Source organism: Schistocerca nitens, chromosome 3 (assembly GCF_023898315.1).
Source record: "Schistocerca nitens isolate TAMUIC-IGC-003100 chromosome 3, iqSchNite1.1, whole genome shotgun sequence".
Classification (NCBI taxonomy): domain Eukaryota; kingdom Metazoa; phylum Arthropoda; class Insecta; order Orthoptera; family Acrididae; genus Schistocerca; species Schistocerca nitens.
The window spans coordinates 635,750,420-635,772,682 of NC_064616.1; the positions used below are offsets into that span (position 1 = coordinate 635,750,420).

At 41.7% G+C, this 22,263-nt stretch overlaps 1 protein-coding gene across 1 annotated transcript in view; it reads left to right on the forward strand.

Annotated features, from left to right (window-relative positions):
- Nucleotides 1-12,950: 12,950 nt before the first annotated feature.
- LOC126249373 (relaxin receptor 2-like) overlaps nucleotides 12,951-22,263 on the forward strand; it is a 379,385-nt gene continuing 370,072 nt past the window's right edge. Inside the window, exon 1 of the mRNA XM_049951026.1 lies at nucleotides 12,951-13,216. Coding sequence (XP_049806983.1) covers nucleotides 12,951-13,216 — 266 coding nt within the window. The remainder of the gene's footprint in view (nucleotides 13,217-22,263) is intronic.

A 22,263-nucleotide genomic window follows, 5' to 3' on the forward strand; every position in this document is an offset into this window, starting at 1 on the left:
AAGGCGACTAATCTGTCTCTTCGATATACGTTCCATGCTTCATTAAATATTTCGGAGCTTTTTATTCCGGGTTTCATGCAGCTCTCAGGCCACGAGACTAATTTCAGCGCAGGAAATTTTGTGGAGAGCAGTCGATTTGAGAAATTTGTCTCGAACACTTCGACAATTTACTGATAAAATTTTGGCAGTCGAAGTGTCTTTACTCTGAATGCTGTCTGATCTTGCTATCCGCGTGTCGTCTGCATCGACCTAACGCCTGGACTAAAAAAGAGCTATGTGCACTCCACAAGTACTCTGTTACTCAAATAGCTGCTTGCTTTATGCAGTGCAAATCTCATCTATCAAGGTGAGTTCCCACCTGGTAACTCAGGTCCGGAAATCCAGGACCGTCACAGAGTCGAACAATCAAAGACCCTCAAACTCTGGGAACAATACTGCAAATTACGAGTTCTCCTTGCACCCCCTGCACCAGACCAGGAGTCTTCACCACTTCCGCCAACCGCCCGTATTAACTGAGAATGACCTCAGAACCCAAGCGACAGGCGTCTTCGATGCCGACATGAGCCACAACTTGCAGATGGCTGCAATGATCCAGAGTCTTACTTTAAATTTTGAACAATCTGTTACAGCTGATGTGAAAATCACCACCCTAACGGCAAAAGAAATACAGCAAGTAACAAAGAAATTAAGGAATAATAAAACTTGTGATGAAGACCAAATATACGCTGAGTTTTTAAAGAATGGAGGACCACAACTGGAATTAGAACTACAGTCTCTAATACAAACTGTTTGGAAGGCAGACACCATACCAACAAACTGGAAAACCGCAACTATATCCTACATGTTTAAGAAGAATAATCATCTTGTGTACGATAATCACAAAAGAATTGCTTTGATCGATGTCACAACATCCTATCGATCTGCCTACTAAACAGGCTGATCCCGATACCTGAAGAACTAATTTGGGACTACCAATGCGGTTTCGACAGAAGTACATCCTGATGGGTAATTTATTCATTCTAAGACAAATAACTGAGAAGGCGTGGTAGTTCCATGTAGATACCCACATATTACTTCTAGATTTCAAAAAGGTCTATGATAGCGTACACCGACGGGCACCGGTAAATATAAGAAATACCCTCAAAGGTAATCAGTTTAGTTAAAATATGCATAGACGAAATGTTATGACGTATAAAGACGTCGACATGAGAAATTGGTAAGTTTAAGGCGTCTACTGGACTGCCATTCCACCTATTTTATTTAACTTCGGCTTAGAGAATATCGATAGAGAATTTACTACAGCTAGTCCACAAAGATCTAACTACAGGAGGTGAATATTACTAGACTTGCTTACGTATATGATGTAGCATTAATAAGCAATTTCAAAACAGAATTAATCAAAATAGGTTAAAGTTATTACAAAATCATTGAGATTACAGGATTACATGAAAAGACAGAATATCTGGTTATAAGCAAGAGAATCGGAAGTGATGAATATTTGGCTGTAAATGGATTCGCTTTAGCGAATGTTAACCGTTTCAGTTACTCAGGAAGTCTTTTTAGTAACAACATTAAAACGGGCATTGAAATAGATGCCCGTCTAGTAACAGCAAACAAAACATATTTTAGTTTCATCAATATTCTAAAGAAAAGATCACTGCAAAATCCGCTTGTATCAATAGACTTTTATACCGGTAACATTATGTCGATGTTAAGCGTTAATATTTTGGAGGAAAGATGAAGAATAACTGTTAATATTCGAAAGAAAAACTAAGGAAAAGTTTTGGACCTTGGTATAATGAAAATAACATGGAATTGTGGATAAAAAAAATAATAACGAATTAAAAGAGCTGTACAAACACTGTAACATCGTCAAAGTTCTAAAGACGAAAAGGTTGAATAATGGAGAATATGCTACCTAGAATAGCATTCTGTGGAACAATAATGGCACGAGAGGAAGGGGAAGCCTCAGAATTAGGTGGCGAGGTAACATCCGGGAGGACACAGCTGGGATGAAAATCAACACCACATGGAGAATCAGTGCACTCGACAGAGAGGAACGGAAGAGGCAATAAGGCGCTTGCCACATGTAAAGTAATTAAATCACAGTTTGACTTTCAAAAGAGTCCTCCTACTGAGAATTTCATTTACACGTTCACTCACCAAATTTTACAAGCATTAATTAACGAAATAGCACTACTTAGTATTTTCTGTGACCTATATAAGAAATTTGTCGTGTGAATCACAATTTTCCCCTAGATAAACTGGGGTTTTATGGAATTGATGGTATATTCAACCAGTGGATAGTGACAAACCTAACCAAAAGAATGCAGAAAGGAGTACTTAGTAATCCGCTGAATGTAACCAGTGGAGATTTTTCTGTCTGCGGAGAAATCATGTATGAGTTTCCCCAAGGCCCAATATCAGGTGAACGATTTTCCGTCTAATATACAACAAGCAAAATTAGTTCTTTACGCCGATGACACTGATATTAAAATTAATTCAATCATACATACAGCAACAGGAGAGATGGTGAAGAACGTTTTTAAAAGCGTGATTGAATGGTTTTCTACAAATGGTCTTACATGCAATTTCAGAAAGACACAACATCTTCAGTTCTGCACATCTGCAAGTACTGAACATTTGCACACAGAATCATCGAAAATCTTGGCGAGAGAAAAATCAGCAAGTTGATATATTTTGCGTATTTCAATTCCAAAACATCATATGGCGGATGTTCTAAGGTAACTCGTCTTTAAGATAGACAGTCTTCACTGTTCACAAACATGCCGTAAAAATAAAACCTGGTGCTTACTCACGATCCCCTTCTATACGTCTGTTTAAGGAATTGGGCATTTTCACTATTGCTACACAGAATATTTATTCCCTCTTAAAGATTGTTGTAAACAATCCACTGAAGTTTAAAAGGAACAGCGATATATATAATTACAATACCAGAAGAAAAAGTGAAGCTACGAGCATAGTGATAGGTTCCGAGATACGTGAATGGTTCGAAAAAGACTTCTTAAGTAATGGAATCCAGTACATTGTCCTTGACAGCGATCATTCATCATAGATATTGGTATCGTCAAAAGTGCCCCAGGGAAGTATGATATGACCGCTCCTGTTCTCTATATACGTAAGTGATCGACGGACAGGATGAGCAGCAATTTGTGGCTGTTTGCTGATGATCCTGAGGTGTACGGAAGGTGCCGTCGATGAGAGACATTAGGAGGATGCAAGATAAATTAGACAAATTTTCTACTTTGTGTGATGAATAGTTTCTTGCACTAAATTTAGAGAAATATAAGTTAATTCAGATGAGTGGGAAACCAATTCCGTAATGTTCGAATTCAGCGTTAGTAGTGTACCGCCTGACACAGTCACATCTATCAAACATAAAGGTGATGTGAAATGGAAAGCGAGCATTTTACAGAAGTGTTCTTCACATTTAAAGGAGACCGCGTATAGAACACTAGTGTGACCCATTCTTGAGCAGTGCTCAAGTGTTTGGGATTCCCACAAGGTTTCATTACAATGAGGTGGCTAAAGTCATGGGATAGCGATATTCACATATACATATGGCAGTAGTATCGCGTACACAAGGTATAAAACGGCAATACATTAAGGCAGCTGTCATGTGTACTCAGGTGATTCGCGTGAACAGGTTTCCGACGTAATTATGGCGGCACGACTGGAATTAACCGACTTTGAACGCAGAATGGCAGTTGGAGCTAGACGCATGAAACATTCGATTTCGGAAATCGTTAGGGAATTCAATATTTCGAGATCTGCAGTGTCAAGAGTATGCCTAGACGACCAAATTTTAGGTAGTGGCCGACGGCATTCACTTAGCGACCGAGAGCAGCGACGTTTGCAGAGATTTGTCATAGCTAACAGACAAGCAACACTTCGTCAAACAACCGCAGAAATTAATGTGTGAAATACGACGGACGTATCCGTTAGGACAATGCGGTGAAATTTGGTGTTAATGGGTTATGGCAGCAGACGACCGACGCTAGTGTCTTTGTTAACAGCAAGACATCGCCTGCAGCGCCTCTCCTGGATTCTTGACCATATCGATTGGAAAACCGTGGCCTGGTCAGATGAGTCCCGATTTCAGTTCGTAAGAGCTGATAGTAGGGTTCGAGTGGGACGCTGAACGCATGAAGCCATCGACTAAATTGTCAAGAAGGCACTGTGAAAGCTCGTGGTGGCTCCATGGTGGTGTGGGCTGTGTTTGCATGGATCATTGAATGGAAATGGCTATGTCTGGCTACTTGTTCATGTTCCCAAACAACGTTGGTAGTTTCATGAATAACAATGCACCATGTCACCGGGCCACAATTGTTCGCTATTGGTTTGAAGAACATTCTGGACAGTTCGAGAATGATCTAGCCACCCGGATCACCCGACATGAACTCCATCGAACATTTATGGGACATAACCGGGAGGTCAGTCCGTGCACAGAATCCTGCAACAGTAACACTTCCGCAGCTATGGACGGCTATAGAGGCAACATGGCTCAGTATTTCTGCAGAGGACTTCCAACGATTTGTTGAGTCCACGCCACGTCGAACTGCTGCACTACGCCGGGAAAAAGGTCCAGTGGAGCTCGTGCAAGGTACCATGACGGCCAAGGAGTGTCGTATACTGGTTGCTGACCACGTACACATCTTCATGACGATCATGTTTCCAGACGGCAGTGGCATTTTTCATCAAGATAATGTGCCATGCCACAAGGCAGAACACAGTGGCGAGTTCCAGTTGATGTGCTGGCCCCTCAACTTGCCAAATCTGAACCTGATCGAACACATCTGGGATGTGATTGAATGTGGTGTCAGAGCTCAGCGCCCCCCTCATCGAAATTTACGGGAATTAGGTGAATTGTGCGAGCAGACGTGGTCCCAACTCTCTCCAGCTACCTACGAAGGCCTCATTGCTTCCATGCCACGACGCGTCGCCTCTGTTATCCGTGCCAAAGTTGCCGGCTATTAGGGAGGTTGCCATAATGTTCTGGCTGATCAGTGTAGATGTAGAACTTGGTAATATGAACACATGAAATGTCACGTATTGCAATGTCTGTGTGACACAGAAGCTAGCTCCGCGTAGGCTAGCTTGGAACGAGTTTAATTTCTTTCACGAGAGCTCGCAGCTCATGCTTCTCCGAATTGCGCTAGGCACCCTTAAGGGCTAGTTCTGAGTGCTGACACACACAAGACGTGTCTCCTCTCGGTAATATTAACGTACGCGAAGAGTTTAATTTCTTTCTCGAGAGCTGGCCATTTCGCAAGAGAAGGGATACGTGCACCGTCCTTCGTGGTGCTTTTATACGGCTTATTTTCTCTGTTATTCTGCTGATGAAACTGTGACTACACGCGGACAAAGGAATATGACGCGTGAATACTTTCTCCTAGAATAATGAAACGACGCAGACGTAACTCTAACAGATACACAGAGTTTATGGGTAATATCTTGGCTTAACCTAGCCTGTATGAGACTTTTTGGTGGTGTCCTTATCTTATTTATGGCAATATTACACTCATATATGCCGAGGTTATGTACAGGGGAAGGAAAATTGAGGACAATGCCATAGAAACAGAACAGACAGTAGGTAAAGATGACGAGACATATGATATTGCGAGAAGAATTTGACACAGCACAGAAACAAGACCACCGGAATATAGGGCATTCCCTCAGAATACTGAGATTCTTGGGACAAGCAATCTTGACAAGTACTCGTACATACGTAACACGGAGGAGATACCCTTTGTCTGCATAATGAATGTAATGATTCCAATTCCAAAGAAGGCCGGTACAGACAGATGGGAATATTACCGAAACATCAGTTCAATATGTCGTGGCTGCAAAATATTGACACGAATTATTTACAGAATAATGGAAAAATCTGGTAGAAGCTGACTTTCGGGAAGATAAATTTTGGTTCCGAAGACGTGTAGGAACACCTGATGCAATATCAGACCTACGGCTTATCTTAGAAGATACTGGCACGGAAATTTTTTCAGATAGGCTAAAACATGCAACTATTAAGCCTCTTCATATGAAATGCGGCAAGAAGAACTTAAATAATTGTCGTCCAGTTTCGCTACTGACATGTTTTCTCAAAATATACTAAAAGTATACATTCACCCACAGAAGTTTAAAAGTCTTAAACAATAAAATATAGCCTGCTGATATTTTTTGTGGTCTTCCAATGTATTTCCTTGTGTAGTGCGACACTCTTAGAAAAACTTAAGTTGTATGGAATTAATTTCTATACGCACACCTGGTTTGAATGACACTTAAGAAACAGAATGCAAGAAATTGTGCTAAATAATTCACACAACGTTGGAAAGGTAGAAAAATTTAGTGGCTGGGGAGAAGTCACAAAGGGAGACTCACAGGGTTAATTTTTGGGTCCACTCCTGTTCCTTATATATGTGAATCACCTTCCACGTAACATTCAACATCTAACAAAATTCTTTTTAAATTATCCATCACAATTTGAAAAGAATAGTGATATCCATACCTACTATATTAGGGAAAAATGATCTTTATTACTCATTATTAAAGCCGTGAGCGGCTCAGAAAGGAATTCAATATGCAGCAATAAAAATTTTTGATCATTTACCTAGAACCATAAAATGTTTGACTGGTAGCAAAATCGGTGTGAAATCTAACCTAAAATCATTTCCCCGCGACAACCTCTTCTTTTGCGCGGTGACAGATACAGCCCAGAGTGTGTAAGTTTCCTGTAGGGACTGTGTCCCAGCATGCCATCTAGTTTCCGTTTCATCAGAGAATCAAAGCTGCTCCAGCCGCATGGCCAAAGGACAAAAGTGTGATCCACATTATGGTAGAAACAGATCGAGTTTGTTTAAGGGCCTTCACCTATAATTCCTTCATGAAAAAAATCACCACAGTTAGCGAAAGGTGATATCCCATGACTACATCATCTATCTGTTCATAATAATTTCCATCTCGAACAGGATGTACCGAAGTGAACACGAACTCGAACAGTTGGTGTCGAATTTCTTTATTATGACGTTCCAGGGAGGCCTTCTGTGGTACCCTGGTGAAACGGGCACTACGTCGAAATTCACCAGCATGTCACTATCACTGAGGCAAAATTCTTGTACATATTGTACGAAATGAATGCAATTGCGGGTGTGATTTCGCCTTTCCCGGAAAGACTCAGGAAGGCAGTCAGTTGTTTGGCCAATCCGTATCTTGCTGCTCCTATATTACTAACTACGGAGCGCAGTGGAATATCCTCTTTGTGGACCTCTGGCAGCCTATACATTCGTGGCGGTGTGGTGCAGCAATAGTGGTCAAAGTTTCTTAAGAGTTTTCGCATTAAAGGTACTGCTAAGAGGTTCGGAGGCGACTTGTCGGATCTCCTTCTATCGTGTTGTACGCTGCGTCATCGAGAAGTCCATACAACATCTGTTTATATTCTGAACGTAGGAGCAATATCGTACCGTTCCCTTTGTCAGCAGTCAGAACGGTCAATTCAGGACTGTCGCGTAACTCACGGATGGCCGCTCTTTTCGGCTTTGAAATATTGCTCTTCCGTGGTATGACGCTGATGATCTTCGAACACGTGGATGACACGTCTGTCTTTTGACTACATTGACGGAGCTGCTTAAGTGAATTTCTCCATAACCTCAACTTGGTGCAATCCCACCAGTGTACCGTGGAGCTGGAACAGAGTGTCTCCTTCCTGTTTTTAACGTTCTGGTGAAACGGAAACAAAGTGTAATTTTGGGACACAGCAAGTACAGAAAACCTACATACACTGATCTGTATCTGCATTCCTCCAGTAAATACCACAACTCGCAGCATGAAGGCGTCTTAAGCACACTTATTCACAGGACGCAATCCATCTCCGATCAAGACAACCTTCTCACTGAACTGAACCACTTCGAGACGACATTCCAAATTAATGATTAATGATGAAGCGTGCGTTTGGACAGAAAAAGATGGGCACAAGTCACTAGTGCGCATCCCGTTTGTCGGCAGTCCTTCCATGATGTCGGCAGGATCTTGGAGCGACACAGTGTTAAATCAGTATTTCGTCTTGGCACTTCTAGCACAACGTGTAGAAGAAAAAGTATGGGCACTCGTCAAGTTTCCGCGGGCCTGCCGGTTATGCTGTATTTGACAAGATTAAGATAAGGTAAGTGAACTATGCGATCTGCATTGAAATATAAAACGTTGACGTCCTTCAAGGCAATTATAAAACATCGGGTCACGTACAATAAGGAAATAAAATGTATTGAAGGAAATCGAAATATAGCTTAACATGCAAAAAATCTTCTATAGAGGCACATACCGATCAATAATATACACTAAAACATAGGAGATAATATATAATATAAACTCATCCATATAATTTGTAGCTGTTAGTTATCGGAAACCTTGGAGAGCTTGTGTGATGACTTCGCACTCTTCGCTGAGAAGAGATCGTTGGTAATTTCTTTCGTACGAAAGAAAAAGCGGCACTTCATGTAATGGAAAATTAATTTACAGGCAAGGTTCAGTTTATGTTCCAACAACATTCTAAATCACATATTCCTAAAACAATTTCTTCAGTGATGTCTACACACTCATAAAATATAGCACCCCATAGATTTCAGGTGGAAGACAGTTTCCTTTCAAGAACTACTTCAACCTGTAAAAGAATGTTGAAAACGCTTTCGGACGGTAAGTCAAATAAGAAAGGGCATTTATTGAGCCGAAGTCCTTTGTAGCTATGAAGGTTCCAACTTTTGTGTCAAACGGCTTTTTATTCATAAGGGTTTGAACACACTTCACACACCCGCTCTGTTTATTAAGCTTTTTGAGATAGGAAGATCGTTCTCCCAGTCCGCTATCACCATTTTGTCCTTAATTTTGTCCTCAGCAGGAATGTTAATGCGTTTGTTTCCTATCACATTTTCTTTAGCATGTATACGCATCTGAATTCCGTTCACAGTTTATGGATGCAGATACAGTCATCTTAAAGGGGACATACACGTGCTATAACATATCTAATGGCAGAAAATATACAGTTGATGGGTGGTTGTCACGACTTATAGACCTCAAAATTCCAAAATGACGTTTCGGAGGGTATTGGTTGACTTTTTCTGCCATTACGTACTTAAAACCTTTGAACTATAAATACTGAGAAACTTCCAATACACTCTCCAGCGCGACAGAAATTCGAGTGTTCCGTTTGAGAAAATGTGTTGTTTTTTTAGCAAATGGTTTCGTAAAAGTCATTTAATATTTTGTATGAAGGGGAATCTTTGTAGTGTGGTATTTTGGTATTCTAGAAATGGTTCAAATGGCTCTGAGCACTATGGGACTTAACTTCTGAGGTCATCAGTCCCCTAGAATTTAGAACTACTTAAACCTAACTAACCTAAGGACATCACACACATCCATGCCCGAGGCAGGATTCGAACCTGCGGTCGCGCGGTTGCAGACTGTAGCGCCTAGAACCGCTCGGCCGGCAAGGTATTCTAGAGTTAGCGTATCTGATACATTAAGGTATTCACATGTTTTGCGAATAGTTCCGTGTTTTCACTGCCACTAAGATTATCGGGATTAGTTTTGCAGAAAAAGTGTACAAACACTGAGGAAATCATTAGTCTACCGTTACTTTTTGATAAAAAATTATATATCACACGAAACAAAACTAAACACAACAACAATATCCGAAATGTGTCTTACGAACCGTACTGTCAGAAATCTACTTCAGCCAGCCACAAGCGACCGCTGCACAGTCTGTCGATGGGCGCAGCAACCACTATTGTGAAAGATATAACAGAAAGAGAAGTAACTGCACTTCTCCTTCTAAGCGCTATGCTACTAGGCTCATTTAAGGATTATCTAGGCCTTCGCAAACTAGGGACCAAGCAAATCCTCTACCAGTGGGGCAAAACATACATTGGAGAAACTGTACACACATTAGAAGAAAGGTGGCATGAACATACACACCACAGTAAATTATGCCAGACCACCAAATAAGCTGTGGCCGATCATAATATAAACATTGGCCAACACAAAAATACTTAGACAATCTTCCTTCTGGGATTGCGTGATTAAAGAGGTCATTGACATGTCCAAGATGGTCTAATTAATAAAGGTATCGGCCTACAACTGAGTCAGGAGTGGAAACCTGCACTGAGCCTAGAAAAAGAATAGCGTCCCGGTACAGTGAGTTTCGCTCTCGCCATCGATAGCGTGAACGCTGGAGATCAGCGTTTGGAGCTGGGCATCGCTGCCCCCACCATACCACCATCATCTGCCGCAACCGCACGGATAGCGATACAGTCAACAGCCAATATAAATAGGATGCGGAGAGAAGTCGAGCAGCTGAGGCGAGAGCACAGCTGTTATTGCGCGCTCCGGTGCTTTGCGTGACAGAGAGCTGAGACGGCGTGCTCGTGCTGCGGCGAGTGCGGAAAGTAAATTGTTGTGTGTCGTTCTTGCGACGCGAGAAGAAATTGTCATGTTATCGCGCCACAGCATGAGCAGACGAGGCGGACTGAAGAAAGTGAAGGAGCCTTCGATCGTGCACCTCAGAGAGTTAGCCTATCAACAGAAGGCAGAAGGCTGCCGCTCCCTTGCATATCCACTACAGAGATTCGGGGTGGAAAGAGTTGTCCCATGAGATAGCCATCTGCTGGAAGCACGAATTTTGCATCGAGTTTGTTGAGTCTGATGTCACGATCGAGTTGTCGATTGTTATTTCATCCAGTTTGTTTTTTCAGTCGAATGAAGCAACAACCAAATGAAACTAATTTTTGCGGCCACTTGGCTACATCAGTCATTACAGCAACTCTCCGGGTGTGAGTGGTTTCATTTAAAGCGAGACAATCGAATGACACGACTCTGCTGTGTGAATGAATGCGTTTCACTCCAGGGACTAGAGCTCCTATTTAGAAGGTCGAATAGTTCGCCATGTTTCTCCAAATTTTGAGGATTCGGAAATGTGTACCTTTGGGGGGGGGGGGGGGGGGTTACGCAACTTTTTACAACATTTGTTGCAAAATATTCGATATTGCATATATGAAGTGAACCGAATACTAATTCATGTCTATAGAAATATTTAGAGTGCCCTTTTCATATAACAAAAATATTGAAATATAATATTACACTGCGATGGAAATGTAGGCTCGGAACTAGCGTGGTAATTTGTAAATATTAAATATAATGAGTTAAAAAGTCCGCACCACTGTCTTCAAATATCGGTATTGTACAGTAACAAAATGTGCCTGTTCATTAGTTTTTTTTTTTTTTTTGCAAAATTGGTGTTTATTTTTTAATCATAAGTAGGTACTTTAAGAAATGCAGCATTTTTGCTGTACATAGGGGGAAAAAGTATAGTTCCCGTTACAGTGAAAGGAATTTTTATTAACAGTTTCGTGTATTCTTTAACCAGTATTCATTTTGTGCACTTCATGATAGGTTAGTGTAACTCACAATGACCAACCCGCTATAAAAAATATCATAATTATCACTCGTCCTACCACACCTATATAAGAAATGGGTTACGTATTATTTAATCCATGTATGTACTGCAAAAATATCTTTGGAATCGAAAATTTCTGATACAAATCGTTTCAGTATAGTTTTCGACTTGGGGAAGAAATGCAATTGTAAACAATTAGTTTCACGTTTGTAGCTACTTTTATTATATACTTACAATACACAATTGAGCGTCAGGTCTTAGATCCCATTTCTCTCTGCTGCAATGTATGGCCCATCTTTTCCTTCTTTCTGGGTCATCTAAACATGCGAAAATCATTTTCGCAGTGGTTAGTGCAGTTCACAGATAAGCAGTATTTCATCTCTCACCGTGCAGGTCTAAAAAATGGTTCAAATGGTTCTGAGCACTATGGGACTCAACTGCTGAGGTCATAAGTCCCCTAGAACTTAGAACTACTTAAACCTAACTAACCTAAGGACAACACAAACATCCATGCCCGAGGCAGGATTCGAACCTGCGACCGTAGCGGTCGCGCGGTTCCAGACTGTAGCGCCAGAACCGCTCGGCCACCAGCGGCCGGCCGTACTGGTCTGTTTAGTATTAATCTGACTACAAGCCTGTCTAATATTTGCGAAAAATAACTTTTTATTGTGGTCTGGCTTCCTTAAGACAAGAACTAAATAGGAATTGTAAAGGTGAATATTATTCTGAATATTATTTCAAAAGTTACTTAAAATCACTTTTACCATTTACGGGGCCGAATATAGTTTATATCATTTAAATTCCTGACAGTAGTACAGGGCAAAGCTGCCGTACGTAGCTTGGAAATAAAACGTTGTAGAGACTGAGAAAACCTGGAAAACATCTCGGTACTATGATAAAGACACGCTTAAGAGGAATAATTTTAGGTAGTCTCCTGCTGTCACTGAAAAAGGCGAAAATCAATATTTGAGTTCATTCGAATTTGCTGCATAATGGCGGCGCATTGTCGTCCACCAACTATGCTCTGTTAACTGGCGGCGCTGCATTTAGAAAATGCTAGAAATACTTAATATCATATCGTCAGATACATCGAATGCATTCGACACAAAACAAAACGTAAGAGAAAGATGACAACGACTGATCCCGCTTTTTTATAGCAAAACGAAAGATGATATTACATAACACTCTTATCCTTTTCAGGTAAATACTTCATAATTATAATGTTCAGTACACAGATCTTTTACTCGAATTTGATTGTTATTCGTTTTTGTATTCAGATTTCACTTTGCCATGAAACGTTTCTCACAAGACAGAAAAATTATGAAAAATTGTATGTTTCGTAGCCACATATTCTGTCTGTCCTTTCGTTTGGGGACGCCATGGCAGACACCAGTTACGACGAATTCTTCAATACATTTAACTAGAAATCTCCACTCACATTGTGACTTATATGTGAACAAAAATGAATATCTTATACTTTGGGGAGAACATGGTGGAGAGTTCAGCTCAGGTTATAGGGAGGGGAGGAGTCGTCAGTCAGTCTTACCAGGGGCGGCAACATCCATCCATCATTGGGACCGGGAGTGTGGTACCGACGTCGGCAGACTTTGGCAGCCAGGAATACATCCGACGCAAGGAGGAAGCCTCGTCGCCCGTGAAGGCATGCAGCCCGCGCGCTAGTTGGCTACCTCCTCGCGACGGATGCTGCCCTGGTAGCCTGCTGGAGGCTGCTTACGTCGACTGCGCGTCGTCGCCGCAAGTTTTCAAATTTAATTAACGGCCACCGCCACCACTGCTTTCCAGTAAAACAGAATACAAACAGCTCCTGATATCTGGCAATGTTCCTGTCGGCTTCACGTACTCCTACGGAACCTTTTATGCTTAACTTCGTACCCCCAACGATATAGTTTGGTTAGTTATTAAGTTAAATTTACTTACGCATCTCGAACAATATATAAATCAGTTTTAAATGAATAAAATATTAATTTGTTTATTCAGTATGTGATTAAATGCTTACGTATAGCGCTTATTTCAACTTTCGTGTACCCCCGACAGTGTCTTCACGCAGTTCTAGTGGTAGGAACCTACCAGATCAGAAGAATGAATGATGACGGATAGCTCAGTCAACTAAAATACTGAATGCAATTTTGTCATATGATGACATGTTGGAGACCGTGGCTGTTTTTGAAGACAAATGTTGATGTTTTTAGGGCAGCAACCAGCCACAAATTTACTTTGAGTTCCTTTATTCAAAGGAAACCGTTACCGGTTTCGAATCTTTGCGATTCATCATCAGACGGATTTACACGCTTTCTTTCTACGATTCGAAACTGGTAACGAATTCCTTTGAATAAAGGAACTCAAAGTCAATTTGTGGCTGGTTGCTGCCCTAAAAACATCAACATTAAAATACTGAAGTTTGGTTTCAGTTGGAAAAACGAATAAAATATATAGTTCAAACGACAGAAAAACTATAACTGGTTTCACTTGAAAAGAAATAAGGAATAACTTGGTCAATATGCGAAACTGTGTCCACTGCTTTCATTGATTTACTCCCAGAAACTGGTTTCACGCGAAAGAGAGGAATGGATGATAAACGATGCCAGAAACTTATAAACAGGAATATGAAGTTCTCAACGCTACAACTTCAAGTCACTTTTTTTACAGTTCTAGCTTTACTCTACTGACCAAAACTTAAGCAAATTCCTGAAATGATGGAAAACTTCCCGAAAATGTTTCCGTTATAGCTACATCGCAACGCAAATCTTGTCTAGAGAACATGCATAAAATGTTCTTCTATACAGATAATTATAAAGTTCTCAAACTAAAGACACTCGTTAAGAAAATAATGGTAAAATCCAGAAAAAATATCTTACACAAAATTAAGACAGTTACTTCTAGCTACTACACTTTATTAGCATCGTTTCATACTCTCTATGAAGTGGGTCAAGAACTCTATTCGCAGTCCTGAAAAAGAGCTGCATGGAGATAATGGTAACGGATGACTGTAATTCGCCTCCACAAAGTTGCGGAGGATTCATATCCGGAGATGTCACTGGCCTTTTAAATTCTTCACCTACAAAAACTTATTGATTCGTACTGGAATTACTGTCCACGACGAAACAGTCGAAACATACTGTATACCTGGAGAGTCGTACCGGTTACCGTCCTCACCTGCCTAACATGCGACGGAAATCATTCTATGAACAGAAATACACTGAAGAGCCGAAAAAACTGATATACCAGCTTAGTATCGTGTAGGGCCCCCGCGAGCACGCAGAAGTGTCGCAACACGACGTGGCATGGACTCAAATAATATCTGAGGTTGTGCTGGAGGGAACTTACAGCATGAATGCTGCAGGGCTGTCCATAAATCCGTAACAGTATGAGGGGGTGGAGATTTCCTCTGAACGGCACGTTGCAAGGAATCCCATATATGCTCAATAATGTTCACGTATGGGGAGACTGGTGGCCATTGGAGGTGTTTAAACTGAGAAGAGTGTTCCTGGAGCCACTCTGCAGCAATTCTGGACCTGTGGGATGTCGCATTGTCCTGCTGGAATTGCTCAAGTCTGACAGAATGCACAATGGATATGAATGGATGCAGGTGACCAGACAAAATGCTTACGTACCTGTCACCTGTCAGAGTCGTATCTAGACGTATCAGGGGTCCCATATCACTCCAACTGCACACGCCTCACACCATTACAGAGCCTCCACCAGCTTGAACAGCCACCTGCTGACATGTAGAATCCATTGATGCTTAAGGTTGTCAACATACCCGTACACGTAGATCCGCTCGATACAATTTGAAACGAGCCTCGTCCGACCGGCCAACATGTTTCCAGTCATCAACAGTCAAATGTCGGAATTGATGGGTCCAAGCGAGGCGTAAAGCTTTGTGTCGTGCAATCATCAAGGGTACACGAGTGGGCCTTCGGCCCCGAAAGCCCATATCAATGATGTTTCGTTGAATGGTTCGGACGCTGACGCTTGCTGATGGCCCAGCATTGAAATCAGAAGCAATTTGTGGAATGGTTGCACTTCTGTCGTGTTGAACGATTCTCTTCCGTCGTCGTTGGTCCTGTTCTTACAGGATCTTTTTCCGGCCTCGGCGATGTCGGAGATTTGATGTTTTACTGGATTCCTGATATTCATGGTATACTCGTGATATGGTCGTATGGGAATATCCCCCCTTCATCGCTACCTCGGAGATGCTGTGTCCCATCTCTCGTGTGCCGACTATAACACCACGTTCAAATTCACTTAAATCTTGATAACCTGCCATTGTAGCAGCAGTAATCGATCTAACAACTGCGCCAGACACTTGTCGTAGATAGGCGATACCGACCGCAGCGCCATATTCTGCCTGTTTACATTTCTCTGTATTTGAACACTCATGCCTATATCAGTTTCTTTGGCACATCAGTGTAGAATTCATCTATAAAGATCACGTTCCTCCATACATTTATGATCCAGATGGATGTTGCAGACTCAAAAATAATAAAGCAGGTCAGTTCACTGCCGTTATCTACGCGTCTGTCATGCAAAGCAAGTGCTCTGGGGATTTTCTATGAAACTGAAATTCCTGTGACGACTGAATGATCTGCAGGCAAATAGTCTTGAAGACATCTTTCGATTTACTCATAGTTCCGCGGCGGAGTGAATACAATTGGGCGACACTATACAGGCCTAACGAACATCTGTGTCACAGAGCCATCGCTGAGGTCTTCAAAGAGACACTTTGTGGCACATACGACGCTAATGAGGGTGTAGCATGTGTGTGTCTTGGGAACATGGTCCGGATGGGAGCATTTTAGTTCCGCCACGGTTCGCGTGCCTTATTGAAAAAAAAAATCTTTATATGTTTTATTCTTACGCATAGTATCTTCATGTGTGACAGCTTGGAGAATTATATAGCTCCGAAGAACGATCAAATCTCTGTTTCCTGGTGTATTACGCTGTTTTGAAGAATATGTTAAAAGTATTTTGTGGCATTAGTTCTCAAGAAAGCAATTTTGAACGGGGTAGTATATATATATATATATATTGATTTTATCTTTCTTTGCTAGAAATTGCATCCTGGCCTCTCGCGTTGTTGAATGGAAGGCTCACTTCAATTAATGCTCATTACAGGCTTTTATGAAATCAGAAAGCAGAAGCAAATTATGACAGAAACACTGAAATTATTCTTACGAAGTATGTGTTGGTAAGTAATATATATATATATATATATATATATATATATATATATATATATATATATATATATATTACTTACCAACACATACTTCGTAAGAATAATTTCAGTGTTTCTGTCATAATTTGCTTCTGCTTTCTGATTTCATAAAAGCCTGTAATGAGCATTAATTGAAGTGAGCCTTCCATTCAACAACGCGAGAGGCCAGGATGCAATTTCTAGCAAAGAAAGATAAAATCAATACTTCCGTTACAAAATTATTCGCATATCTTGAAATATTGTCTTGTCAGTTATGTCTGTTATCTTTGCAGTTCACAATGGCCTTAGTATATTATAGAATTATTGCACTTATGAGAGAATCAGAATCCAGAAGCATGTTGTATGAGTACATAAATAAGTTATGTGTTGCTCGCGGCCTTGTGGAAATTGCGTCCATATTTTATTGATGCCATTCCAGAAGCTTGCAGGTGAGGAGTATCTTGCTGTAATGCTGCTGAGTGCAGGAAGTCCAGTGTAGTAGTTTTATACCGTTACAATAGTAATGCCATTTCCGGCCCAAAATGTGTCGCTGATGATGTCATCAATGTGTAATAGGATTTCCGCACCTTCTACGTCCAACCTCCCCCTTCTGACAACGCCCAGTTCCACTATGTATAAAATTGCGGGAATTGCAATTTTGGCGGGAAATTCAAAATCCTGGCGAGAAATTTAAGAAAAAATGGTGCAAATGTCTCTGAGCACTATGGGGCTTAACAGCTGAGGTCATCAGTCCCCTAGAACTTAGAACTACTTAAACCTAGCTAACCTAAGAACATCACACACATCCATGCCCGAGGCAGAATTCGAACCTGTGACGTAGCGGTCTCGCGGTTCCAGACTGAAGCGCCTAGAACCGCTCGGCCACTCCGGAAGGCAGAAATTTAAGAACGTAGCCCAGTTGTGCTAGTGTGTTTTATGTGGGAGTAAGGTATTTATTGTCCTCAGTATAAACTGATGGGAAATTCAAGATGACACTTTGTCATGCTGGCTGTCTTGCAACAATGGGATAGGCTCTACCTTATGTAGTCAGAATGTGAGTTCTGAAATACTGTCACAATGATGTCAGAGACAAAGGATGTTTGTACAGGTCCAGGCATGTCTGCTGACCTACTTGACAATGTTTTCCTTAGCTACGTATGGGAATGAAACAGAATTATACTTATTAATAACTCGAATCGTAACCATGAATGTGTGACAAATAGATATTGCAAAGTATGATTTTTTCTACGAGAATTTTGGTCAATACCTTTCTTGTACCTGACATATCAAGACGAAAAACTGAATTACCTTCTCAACAGTGTGCAGCACAAACTGAGAGCAGATGACTCTGTGCATCGCCCAGCGAGACAGCAGAGATCGCTAAATCCCTGTTGTGGTAGGAATATGAATGCTATGCCTCGAGAATGCGGCCAGAGGCTATTGGGAATTACTTGTGAAAGCTCTAGCCGCCACTTAACTTCGCATGTGATTCACACATGCAAACACCGTTGGCCGAACGGCGGCCAGGCGACGAGTTCGTGCAATGGTTCACTTACTTGAAGATGGCGGCCAGGTAGACCGCGGAAATATTGTGTCAAGATGACTTCTGATCGCAGACTCGAGAAGAATATTATCAGCTATTACACTGGGAAAGTCTATGTAGTCACGTTCCACTCCCTGTTTTAACTGTAGGTTTTCTAAAACTTGGCATTTATGTTTCGTGAAATAAACGTCCACACACCTCTGAATTGTTTTGCAATAGGTGGAATTTAAGTGCTACATTCTCACTTAGTCATGTTTGAACAAAGATAGAGAGTGAAACCAAGTGACGGTATATCATCTGCTTCTCTTGTCCAACATCAAGGGGATCGCTGGACATCAAGTTAACATCCGACGGACGTATTACCGTTGCAATTGTCAGTTTATACAGTACTACGTGGTGTTATTTTCACTGTCATATTGTCTCCTAATGTAATCATCAGAAATGTCTGCAACACTTTCTCCCCCCTTTCCAAATACCGGCGATGAATGTCTTCCATCACCAACTTTAGGTTCGTCTGTCTTGAAGGCGAATACCATCCCACAAGCAAATTTTAATTTAGCGACGTTATTACGGAGACTAATATTGAGAAGATAATTCGATGTGCGATGTAGGGGTATTTTAGCATCCGACTGTGATTCGGATTCCTCGAGTAGCCCGAGTATCGATCGGGAGGATACGTCAGCGGTACTTGGGCTTCAGACTACATACGTAACTTGCACCCACGCGAGGCGCAACAGCCGCGGCAATCGCGTCCAGTGGCACCGCCCCAGAACGATTGTTTACTGCAAAATAACGTGGCTCGGCTCTTGATAGCCAGTCTCTCACTTCTCACTTGTCTTGCTGTCACCGAGTACGATGTGCTGGACAACGAACATTAATAAGAAGTACTACCACAGCTGTCAGAAATCCACTTCCCTAGCACACACAGGAACAGACGTAACTAATGACGCAAACAGGCAAAGGTACAAATCGCCCTCGACTAGGATGGGAGTCTGGCGGAGAGCCGTTGCCTGGCGGTAATACATGTGGTTATTACAACCCCAAATGCATATAATACTACTAATGTAATGCCTCAGTTCTGGGAGACTGGGAGACAATACAATTTAGGTACTTCAGCATTACCGACTATATAGACGACATGTGCATGCAGAGTGAGATAGAATAGGGGACTGATGACCTCAGATGTTAAGTCCCATAGTGCTCAGGGCCATTTGAACCATTTTGCAATAGAATAAGAAGTAGACAGGCACCTGAAACATCACATGTTTGATTGGGCCATCTTCCAGGCTGGTCTCCTTTTACGAGGTGACGAAGTGGAAGACATAATACTAGAAGATGGTACAAAGAAATGTAACGACATCCTTGAACATCCTGAGAATGAAGTTGTCACAGAGTTCACAAGAAATGCAACACCACAGGCAAACACAAAGACAATTGCACACTATCCGCTCAACAAGTAGAATGCGATACAACCAAATGTAGACCCTATACGAGGTGTGGCTAGAAAAAAACAGGACTAGTACTGGTGAAACAATAAAACGAATGCAATAAGGCTGAAAGTCGCGTGGCATGTCACGTGACTCTCGCTCCGCCTACTGCCTCCTGCACTCAGTCTGCCCGTGGCGTCTGTTTTAAGTAGTTGACGTTTTGTCTGTGCGTCGGAAAATGTTGAGTGTACAGAAAGAACAGCGTGTTAACATCAAATTTTGTTTCAAACTAGGAAAATCTGCAAGTGAAACGTTTGTAATGTTACAACAAGTGTACGGCGATGATTGTTTATCGCGAACACAAGTGTTTGAGTGGTTTAAACGATTTAAAGATGGCCGCGAAGACACCAGTGATGACACTCGCACTGGCAGACCATTGTCAGCAAAAACTGATGCAAACATTGAAAAAATCGGTAAACTTGTTCGACAAGATCGCCGTTTAACAATCAGAGCAGTGTCTGAGTTAACAGGAGTTGACAAGGAAAGTGTTAGGCAGATTCTTCATGAAAGTTTCAACATGAACAAAGTGTGTTCAAAAATGGTTCCAAAGTGTCTCACAATTGAACAGAAGGAACGCCGAAGAATGATTTGTTCTGACATCCTGAAAACATTGAAAGTGATCCCACCTTCTTACAAAATGTTATTACTTGCGATGAATCGTGGTTTTTTACTTACGATCCCGAAACTAAACGCCAATCGATGCATTGGAAAACTCCTGGTTCTCCACGACAAAAAAAAGCACGAATGTCAAAATCGAAATTCAAGGCAATGATGATTGTTTTTTTTGACATCAAAGGGATTGTGCACATTGATTGGGTACCAGAGGGACAAACAGTGAATCAGCATTACTACATTAGCGTCCTGGCTACCCTACGTGAGCGAGTACGGAGAAAACGGAACGATTTGTGGAGAAAAAAGTCATGGATCCTTCACCAAGACAATGCCCCAGCTCACAGTGCGTTGTCAGTGAAGACGTTTTTGGCACAACACAACATTCCCATCTTAGATCATCCACCATACTCACCTGATTTGGCCCCCTGTGACTTTTTTCTTTTCCCTAAAGTCAAGTCAGCTTTGAAAGGAACTAGATTTGAGACTGTTGAAGCAGTAAAAGAAAAAGCGACGGAAGTAATGTATGGACTTACCGAAAATGATCTGCAGCATTGCTATGAACAGTGGAAAATTCGTATGGAGCGGTGTAGAGACCGAGGAGGAGAGTACATTGAAGGAGATAACATGAAATTGTAAATAATTGTAAATAAATGTTTTTTCCAGCATCAGTCCGGTTTTTTTTCTAGCCGCACCTCGTATTACACCACTTCGTGTTGTCTGCGGGAGTTGCACACACAGTCACTATGAAAAACGAAACAGTAAGGTAGCTGAATAGAAAGACACACATCCTGCACCGGCACAACAGCAGACGCAACCACCACATAAATATACATTCACCAGTCAACAAAAGCAAGGAGACACTATCAGGGGAAATGTTCAGTGAAAACGCATCGAAGTCCACACAACCAGAAACCATAAAACTGGGAAAACATCCTAAGGTACAAAATTACTCGAAATCGGAGCCAACAGATCCCAAAACGTACCGACCGATCTGCCTCTTAAACACACTCGCCAAGGTACAGGAAAGGCTGCTGTGTGACCGGTTACAATCGCACAGACGTGTCGTCGGCTTAACACCCCATCAATTAGACTAAGGGACGGTAGATCAATAGAAGACGCCGTCAAATAAGCACTGACAGTAGCAAATAGCATCAGCGACAAATACGTGTCCGTCATATTAATAGACATAGCCGGAGCTTTTGACAACTACTGGTGGCCGTCCCTTTTCGCCAGGTTAAGAGAAATGCGGCTATCGGCTTCTCTCTAAAATAGCCTCCTCGACTACTGCAGAGGCGGAGTGGCGGAATGGAGTGCTGGTACACGCAAGGTTGTCAAGAGAATAACAAAGGGATGTCCACAGAGCTCGATCTACGAACCAATATTTTGCGATATCGCAATCGAGTCCTTTGCTGAACAGCCTGGACGGCCACGACAGGATAAGATGATCTGCTCGTAGTGGTGTCAGCCAAGTCGAGAGCAGTTCTAGAGATAAAAGACACGAAACTGCATGAGAAAATGAACAATTGGCGTAAAGAAAATAAACTAAAAATAGCGTCCTACAAAACTGTATATTTACTGCTCAGAGGGACACTACAGAGGAACCTAGTTCTAAAATTAGACAATACTAGCATAAAGAGGAAGCAAGCCACACGCTATCTAGGACTGCATCTTGAGGAAAAACAGACTTTTAACGATTATATCAACTGACAATTGACAAAGCCTCCAAAATTATGCCCAAATTAGCAAGACTCAACACAACTCAGTACAAATTACCTATTAAGGCGATAAGGGCCTACCACATTGCGATATTCGAATCCATCGCAGGCTTCGCCGCAAGTGCTTGGACTCACAGACTGAAAATACAGACTAATGAGATAATTGCCAGTCAAGGTCAACGCAATGTACTCCTGAGAATGTGCGGAACCTACGACACCACATCACT